Source organism: Notothenia coriiceps, unplaced genomic scaffold (genome assembly GCF_000735185.1).
Source record: "Notothenia coriiceps isolate Sejong01 unplaced genomic scaffold, NC01 NC01_scaffold00036512, whole genome shotgun sequence".
Taxonomy (NCBI): Eukaryota; Metazoa; Chordata; class Actinopteri; order Perciformes; family Nototheniidae; genus Notothenia; species Notothenia coriiceps.
Genome location: NW_011369213.1, coordinates 282,225 through 292,142, shown reverse-complemented (window position 1 = coordinate 292,142; position 9,918 = coordinate 282,225). Strand labels below are relative to the sequence as shown.

Sequence of the window (9,918 nt, the reverse complement as noted above, 5' to 3'; positions counted from 1 at the left end):
GTCTTGTTGTGGTCATTTAACATCTTGCCAAGGACAACAGTTGAAAATTAGCCTGCTGGCTAATACTGGCTCATTTACAGCAATGTGGATTAATGTGCACTGTCCTTTAAATAAATAAACAAACAAACAAGTGAATCCTGACTCATGTTTCATAACAGACTGAAAGACAGACAACTAGATAGATAGATAGATAGATAGATAGATAGATAGATAGATAGATAGATAGATAGATAGATAGATAGATAGATAGATAGATAGATAGACAGATAGATAGATAGATAGATAGATAGATAGACAGACAGATAGATAGATAGATAGATAGATAGATAGATAGATAGATAGATAGATAGATAGATAGATAGATAGAGAAGAAATAAAGATGAATTCGATGAAGCATTTATTAATAGGTGGTAAATAAGGCAGGCGTTTACATTTTGATATACACACTTGTTCAAAACACACTCACACATACAGTATACTGTAAGGTTGCACAGTCTTTTCAATCCAGCTGACGTGTCAGACAAAGGAGTGTGGGTCAATGAGAAGCTCAGTCGCATGATGGGAGATACTGTGTGGCACTAGGAATCCTGGGCCATTTGACTCCCTTTGTCATTTCTAAGTGGTCATTGGCATTTGCTCAGCTCCATTACAGATGATCATAATATGGCATTGAGAATTGTCACCATTAACTTAATGTCAGTCCTGATATTTTTGCAACTTTCAAACTGGAAATATTACAAAATGTCATTAGTGTGATATTCTCTATTGTGCTGTAGGATACAAAAACGCATATATGAGACAGGAGGAAACAACTGAATGTGTTGGTCTTACTTACATTGGGTCCACTCTTGGATACTATACATATTCATACAAAGATTATCTTAAACCTAAATCCTCACGAGGCTGAGACTTCAAAAAGAAAGAACCAGGGAAAAAGCTCAAAGCATTTTTTAAAGAAATGTGGTGTTTTTCTTTACCTTTTAGTATATATTTTTATAAAATACATCCGTTCTCAGTAGAAGTTTGAAACCTGTTTTAGAGTCATGTCCTTGAAAGTCTGGTAAAGATCACAGTGTGTCCAGTGAGGTGTTACTCGTTCATATGCACGCGCTTTGCCTCGGCTGTATGTTTTGTTTGTGACCTTCCAAGTAGCATGCTGCTGTGCAAGGCTCTGTGAAGTAGAAGTGTTCCTCTTTAGTGTTCTTCAGTTTACAGAGCGGAGATTGTTTTTTCACTGAGGACGAAGTTGCTCATGGAGAAAATAGTCCCCCCCCCCCCTGGAGACTGACATTTTGTCCCACGCGCGCACACGCAAACCGCTGTGGCTTTACACAGTCTCATATATCCGCATACACAGATGAACAAGTAGACAATCTATTACAACTAAAACGAATATCAACATAGTTTTCCGTGCAAATTGAAGGGCAGCTCTTAGGTAAACAAAGGGATGTGAATACATAGGGCCTAACCTTATATTATGTTTACAATGAACAGCTCCACGACTAACTGATCTTCATATCGTTGACATGCACAGTGCTTAGATAGACACCCTTTGAAAATGCATTTCTTGAGTGACATCGTTATTCAGGAAAATGTATAGAATACAAGCTGCAAGTTTATAAATATGATACAGTAGCAGTTTGCGGTGTGGTTATACATAGCAGAATAACCCTTGAGACTGAGTGTGTGGAGGACCACATGCTCTGCAGATGGTGTATGAAAAACAAAAGAGATAAATAATAGTGAAGTGTTTCCCTCTTATGATTCTATTTCCTTCACAGTTGAAATCATGTGTTGTCGGATCTCATGTGTGTCTATAGTAATTGTTGTTTCCTTTTGATTGTATAATTGTTGGCCTTTGCAAATGGTGACAGAGATTCATGTTTGTTCACTTTGTTTTCTCATCAATATCCCCTTAGCCAAATGGAACATCACTAGAATACAAAATCTTCTTTTAAAATACAAAAAGACAATCTGCTCAGTTGTTTGGCTCTGATATTTCCCCTTCAGGCTCAAACCAAACTGCCTAGGCCAAATCAGGCAAGAGAGCAAAGTAACCTTAACATTTCAAGAAGCGAGAGTTCAAAGTTAAGTGCTGGACTTGTGATGGGATCGTAAAACGTTATATTATCTCTACTGCTGCTCCCAGTTTTGATCTCTGGTAACTTTTTCTACTTAATATTAAATAGAATGTCAAATGTTCTCGTGGAGCCAGCGGTCTTTAAGCATTTTGTATAAGCCTTCCCTCTCTGAGGAAAGTGACTAAACTGCCTATTCAGATTGAGCTGGATGTATTTGTGTCAACATGAGACACATACAGAAATCACTTATTTGCAAGCTTTGATAGTTTGGCAGGAATAATACATTAATCAGTGCATAGTTATACAGGTGCATACTTTCTTAATGGTTATATTGAAATATATGATGCTATATTTAGTTAACTGAATAGAAATGACAGGTAACAGGTCACAACAAGTAATTGCAAAACATCCATTTATTCAGAAGACCACAATGATCCAGAATTCTAATCTCAATACAAACAAAACATACATTTCTCACTTAAAATTGAGTTATTTAAATTTAAAAAAGCTATTTGCATTTATATATTTCATTAAGTATCTGTTGTTATGGAGTAGATATGTGGGAACATCCTCTGTACGGGGNATAGATAGATAGATAGATAGATAGATAGATAGATAGATAGATAGATAGATAGACAGATAGACAGATAGACAGATAGATAGATAGATAGTTTCTTCTCTATCTATCTATCTATCTATCTGTCTATCTGTCTATCTGTCTATCTATCTATCTATCTATCTATCTATCTATCTATCTATCTATCTATCTATCTAGTTGTCTGTCTTTCAGTCTGTTATGAAACATGAGTCAGGATTCACTTGTTTGTTTGTTTATTTATTTAAAGGACAGTGCTGTAAATGAGCCAGTATTAGCCAGCAGGCTAATTTTCAACTGTTGTCCTTGGCAAGATGTTAAATGACCACAACAAGACTTCACATCACTGTCGCGAGCTTAAAAAGAGCGTTGAACTGAAGTGATCATACACACTTCATCATAAATAAGTGAATTATTGATTTTGCTTCCTACTCATCGGATCCACCTTTACACTCGAAATGTATTTTACGTCACCTCATAAAGTCAGAGCATCAAAGTGCAAGTACTGTAGGTGAAGTGCATTTTAGGTGAACTTGATGATGATAGGCTGGGTAACATTTGTTGAGCTGTTTTCATGATGGATTGGATCACATGAGAGAGAATTCATCAAGAGGTGGAAAAATACTGTGCACTTTTCATCCTATTACTTGAGAATCACAAGAGGATGAATTTCTAGAAGGAACAACCATAAGTGGCTTCTGCCACTTAAATGCTTTCCTTTGAATGCGACTGGGAGAAAAGGCAATTCAAACATAATTACAGTTCAACATAATGCAGTTTTACCAGGTTGTAAAATGGTTCTGTCTTTCACTTGTTGTTCTTGGTCGAATGCACTTATTGTAAGTCGCTTTGGATAAAAGCGTCAGCTAAATGAAATGTAATGTAATTGTCTGCAGCGAAAAAAATTGAACAGACATATACTGTTTTCTACACGGCTAAATTGGAAATGGATATATGGCAAGTAAAATACTAGCTGTTGCCTCAAAGCACTTTTCTTTATCTTCCCGCAGGTGAAAAATCTAAGCAGGCAGGGCAGGTTTAAAAAAACTGTGGGAGCCAGAAAGTTAGTTTTAAAAAAGCTGGCAATCTTAGTGCTGACAAATTAATCATGGATCAACTGCCCTATTAACCCCCTCCAGATCTATTGTTGGCAAGAGAGAAGTGCCCTTTGGAGATTATTTAATGCCATTTCAGCTTCATGAGCCAGTGGAATAGGGCTGAGCAATAGGACGAGTACAGTACATCAGCTATGAACAACTGCAGCTCGGTTGACACAACATTCAATTGGGCACATGGAGCTAAAACTGTATGACCTTCAACTATCACTGGTTGAAGGGCTGATTATTGGCCGTTAAGAAAAATGTGTCATATCATCCAAAGTGGCCAATTGCAACCGAGTGTGACTGTAAGGTCTCCTCTGGCATCACAGGTCTAAATGTGAGAAGGCTCTGGTCCATTTGTCGTGGCACAATTCAGTTTTAGGGGTGTGGACCTGGGATATTTTAGGGTAAGAATCCACTCCAGCTAGCTTTTATTGGGGGGGGCTGGTGTAGGAACCCACAACTGAATGTATACTTGCGCAGATTCTCATGAGTTATTATTTAAATCTGGCAAAGATCTGGCCACCAGATGTACCATATTTATGCTGCAGATGATAAAGCCGTTTAAGCTGCTTCAGATAAAATATGCATGTAAAGAGCAGCACGAACTGCGGACTCCTTTAAATATAAAACATTAAAGTGACAATAGCATCATTGCTAACCTAATAATATATTTTTACTGTTAACCCTAAGGGTGTATTTCACTTTTTCTATTTTGAAGGTTAATGGCACAGTCGCATGTCTCAGACAGCCAGGCTATATATTATTTCCAGCACAGGTAAGGCTATTTAGAAATGCTGTCATATAACATGTGAGGTAATATACCCTCTAAAATGAAAAATGTATTTTTCATGCGGCCACAAAATGGAATGATGGACATTTGGAGCTTCCCTATTCAAACACTGTGCACAACATCAGGTAGACAAACATCATTAGGATGATACTTTTTTGCTTAGGAATAGTGTAAATACAACCAAAAATGTGACTTTAAATATGACTATGATGCCAGCCCTACTACAGTATGTGGACACATTTCAGAGATAACTACTGCATGATGCATGCACGATGCCAGGTTAGGAAGAACAATTACATTCAAATGAATTACTTTTCTCTATGAAGAGCTTTGTGTTAGCTGGAAGTCATTAGCAATATCTGCTTAGAGATGAGCTGACACATCAATAAGAGCAAACTGGTAAACCAAAACAACAACAACAGCATCGATCACTTTGCTGCAGCCCTGGATGGTGGAGAAAACTCACAGTAGCCATCCAGGAAATAGTATTTCAGTCTTCATTACAGTGTCTAACCAGAAAGACGCCTCATCTAAGAGCCATCAGGCTGGGGAGAAAATGGACTGAATGCAGATAAACGATGATGGAGAGGGAGGGAACCAGGGATACTAAATGGAGAGAAAGGGTTAGGAAAGAAGAGAAGAGGGGAGCAGTGGGGAGAGGATGGGACATGAGATGAGAGGAAAAGATAAAAGAGGGGAGAGAGGAACAAAATGAGGATGGCTCCGAGGGGTGAACGTGGTTCGGGGGGGATGAAGGACGACATGCAATCACTGTTACCCTTCACTCGAGAAAACACAGACCTGACAACATGACATTTTATATTAGTACATTGCAGAGGACCATGTCATGGTGTGGCTGAATGTATATAAACTTCCTATTATAGAGGAACAGGGAGGACAGATACATGAATTTGTGTCTGTTTTCTCACCGTAATGGTTCTGCCAAGTAGTGGGCAGACACACGGATAGACATGCCAGGTAATGAACAACAGCACTGAATGCATTTGGCATCCGAATTATCTGGCCTTGCTGTCCCCTTCTGCCTCTAATGCTTTTGAGAAAAAAGCTCCGCATGTTAGTTTGTTCCCTGGCCTCTGCTTTCTGTTTGCCTGGCTGCATGCTCTTAGTGTCTGAGATCCAAAACAGTGTGTACAATACATGTTTGTGTGTTAACATGCTGTAAGGCTCAATTGCATGTATGTATCTGTTTCTTCCTGTGTGTGTGTGTAAACACATGGCACTGTGAGTAGTGCGTCGCTTCCTAGTTAATGCTAATGGCCACATTATGATGAATTGTCTTCATGATTTCAGTTAGGCTGAGTGGTGATTAAATCTTCATTACCGCTTCTGGTCAGTCCTGCTCTACATAGATTGCCAAGAAACTCCATTTCTCTTCATTCTGCAAGAAGTCCCTGACTGAATCAGGACATCCACAGCGACAAACAAATTACAGCTATGTGAAGAGTGCATAAATAATGCTCTCACTGTCTCACTTCAGCTCTGCAACACTCATAGATCAGACACCTCTCTCAGTTAAGACTCCATGGGTCGGTTCATAAGGCCTGCTCATTATTTAAAAAATGTCTTTACTCAACAAAAACAGATCAAACATTCTCTGATAATCAAAGCCAAAGTTCCACGTTTTGTTTTTGATAAAAAACGAACACACCAAGTGTGGAAGTACAGTTAAGTCTCAGGTCGTAATGATACACTTAATGCAGGATGGTTGGTGTGATGAAAAACAAGATTAAAGCAGACTGGTCTGGTTAATTTAAGTGCTCCAGTAGAGGGCACCCTGATACCTGACACCTCACTGTCAAATGGTAATCCCTGCCACCGTAGTTCTCAGGGATCAGAGAACCGCTGATTCCAATCCTACCAGTACGTTTATTTTTGCATTCACCTGACACCCCAGAAAGTACCAAAATATCAGTAGAGCTCTGTATCCTGAGGATTACGATTCAGAAACAGTGGTCTATAAATAAAACGCAAATGCACAAACAAAGAGTTAAAATCCTTTCTCCAGTTATTGTTCCAATCAGACAATACAATGGACTCAAGATTCCTCCTGCAGGTCTTTTTACCTTCCTTTTTATAAATCAGCCTCACTTGGCATGTACTGTGAGTTTCAGATAGGAACTAAAACCAGCATGACAGCAGTTCTTAAGGACAGGAATTGAGTACCTACACTTTGCAAGGGGCCTCTGAGAAAAAAATGACAAATAGTTTTATTTCCCTCTTATTTCTCTCCTTAAACAGTAAGTGGTCACATTGAGACAATGTCTTAGAAAAGCTTTTTCCATCAGTAGTTTCACAGTACCTGCTGTTCCTGCAACACCAACATAATGGACAGTTATGTAAGTCTGTGCAAAATCGCATCTACCAACAAAAAGCTTCTGAGTAAAGTTCTGTACAGAGGTCCAATCCAATGGTGCATACAGTATATAAGTGTGAGAGGGCACAGTCGCTTAGCTTTTCGAAATGAGAAAGGTGGGGCACCCTGCTGCGGAATACATTACGCTAACAAATAGAGCAGCTACATGGTTCTTTCTGACACACTGAAAGAAAACAATGGACCACTGTTACTGAACATCTGAGTTAGTTACTAAGAGCGAAAAACCATTGGCTTATCATTCATCATTTTCATATTATTCTAACTGATCGACCCATATTGTATGAAAAACAAATCTAAATGTAAATAGTCAGTGTCCCCCTGTCCCCTTTCCTTTACAAGTAAACAAAACATATATATATATATATATATACAATTCTGGACTCACCCGTTTGACATCTTTCCCAAATGTCTCACTGTAGCTGGTTCCAAGAATCTCAAACTGCACATGGGGATTAGAGCCTTCAGTTCGGAAGTCCATCATTCCTGTCAGGCCACTGATCCGTCCCTGTAGCAACAGCGAGCAGAAAATAGTTACTACGTGTGGATGTCACAACACAGGAGCAGTAGCAGTGATAATGCTCTTGTCTTTTTTACCCTTACTGTTCAAAAGGTTTGGGCAAATAAAAATAGCCTGCAAGCATTAATCAGTACATTAATTAACCCCTTTGTGCTTATCAGCTCAGTCTAGTTAAATAACAGCGTAGACTGACATTAAGGGGAAGATAAACATCAATTATACCACATGATATATGCAAATTCTCATTTTTTGGCTGAGACAGGAACAAATCAATAAAATTGATTAGTTTAACACACCAATACACAAGAGCAATCTTTCTCTGTTTCTTTATGCTCTGCATGGCCATCTCACTATATGTCACACTTGAGATTAAAGCAGCGTGAGTCACTGTTAGAATATGAAAATCCATAATCTGATCAAAGTGGATGAAATGTAGCCACTTTATTAAATTGGACCTTATTTCAATGATAGGGTTACACAAGCCTTTCGATTAGAAAAGTCTAGAATTAGCCACAAATCTGTCTTTAGGCCAATCCCGGTGATCACATTAAACCAACAGCTTCCTCAGGGTATTTTAAGGACTTCAAAGGATTTTCTAAATGACTGTTTGACTTTAAATACCTTTATACTTGCTTCTGATACTTCCCTGAATGGGTATTTCTTTCTAGATTTGATTAATTTAAGCAAAAAGGACATGTTATTTGCAAAAACCTTCTTGATGGTGTCCAACATAGACCACCCTCCATTCCATGGCTTGGTGGACTTCCTCATGCAGTTAAGGCTGGCCATACTGTGCCACTTCCTGTCCTCCAGTTTTCTGTAGAAGGCGTTGGCTAGCATCAAAACACTGTCATACAGGTAGAGATTGGACACCTGTCAGAGGACAAAACAAGTCATTTAAAAAATGCATTATTGGACTGTGTTTATGTTGTGCAACTAACAACAGAATAAAAACTGTGGATACAACGAACTACACACACATATTGTTTTTTTGGGCTGCAAGAAATATTCCACAGTTGGACCCTTGTGAATGAGGCAGTGACACAAAAGCACCTTTCTTTCAGCCTGTTCCTGTGAGGTTTGAATGTGAAATAAAAACCTTCTCAGAGGGGAATAAAAATGTGTCTCATTCCTTGGCGATAGAATGGATGGCATTGGGAGAAACGGTGAACAGTTTCTATTGTGTCCGTCAATGTCATGGCTGTCATTGGGGGAAGACCCAGTTTCTTTCTTCATTACAACAATATTGAAGGATGGCAAAGCAGCAACCTCACTCTGAATGTCCACATGTTTACACTTGCAGGACACTTTCTGTTGAAGCACTTGGTTTGATTTGCTGAACGATCATGGGATTGCACTCCCTGACAATCTGGAGAGTGGCAAAACAAAAATTATTTCTAGGTCATTCATCCTTCCCGAATGAATTTCAGAGCTGCCATCAGTCCAGCTGTCTATCTCTGACTGCAGTGCACCCTGTCAGGAAACATGTCTATCTCTCCTGTGTTGGCCTGACAGTGGATTTGATAGGTCCTCTGAGCCAAGTCAAGTCAAATTCTCCCACAGCGGAAGATCCATGGGGGCAAGACTGGCTGCCACTCCAGGCAGTCAGTTAATGAATCCTTCAGACTTCCGTCCACGTGTCTTAGTGGTAAGACATCACACTTGCCTCAAGGTCACTCAATCAGACGCTAAGTCTAGATGTAATGCAACGTAGGAGCTCTGGACATCTAAGGTTACACTTCATGTGAAAGGGGTTATCACAGTGCAATCTCCACGGTGTTAAACTATTCTGATGAATGCTTAAACTGCCATTACCCGATATTAAACCCTCTTTCATGTGAATTATTTAGAACTGTGGGAGCACACACCACATGCTTTACCATCTGTACATATTATGAATAGAAATGAAAAGGACATTGTAATAGAGCTACAGGAATCACATATACCCTTACTTATACTGTAGGTTTCAACAGGGGCGGACTGGGGGGAAAAAGTGGCCCGGGGATTAATTGACAGACAGGCCCACTTAATGAGCGGCATGTATCGGCCGGCCGGTGACGAAAGTATGTTACTTAACAAAAAACCCTATGCATTTAATGTTATTTTGGACCATTATTCATATAGTAATCACATTACCTGAGCCCTTGAGTTGCCTAGAGCAAAATAGCAACAGCATATATTTATTGATTTTAATGTTAACAGATCATTGATGCAATAACATTTTGACCCAATATGCCTGACTTGACGCATGGAATAAAACACGGGCGTAGGAAGCATCCTCAATGTGGGTGAGACAATTGAACAGGGGGTGTGGGCAGGTGGTGGACCTCAACTCCTCTAGGGGGGTCCGTCACTTCCCCCTTTTCTATCCTACGGGTAGAGCCACTCCCCCTGAACCCTGTTTCCCTGCCAACCCCCCCGCCTCCCCTATGCAAAC

At 39.5% G+C, this 9,918-nt stretch overlaps 1 protein-coding gene across 3 annotated transcripts in view; it reads right to left on the bottom strand.

Annotated features, from left to right (window-relative positions):
- Positions 1 to 9,918, bottom strand: part of LOC104963912 (glutamate receptor ionotropic, delta-1) — a 98,516-nt gene that overhangs the window by 24,134 nt on the left and 64,464 nt on the right. For all 3 annotated transcript variants that reach the window (XM_010792596.1, XM_010792597.1, XM_010792598.1), the window contains exons 5-6: positions 8,193 to 8,354; positions 7,350 to 7,469 (exon numbers count right to left, since the gene is read on the bottom strand). In XM_010792596.1, coding sequence (XP_010790898.1) covers positions 7,350 to 7,469; positions 8,193 to 8,354 — 282 coding nt within the window. The remainder of the gene's footprint in view (positions 1 to 7,349; positions 7,470 to 8,192; positions 8,355 to 9,918) is intronic.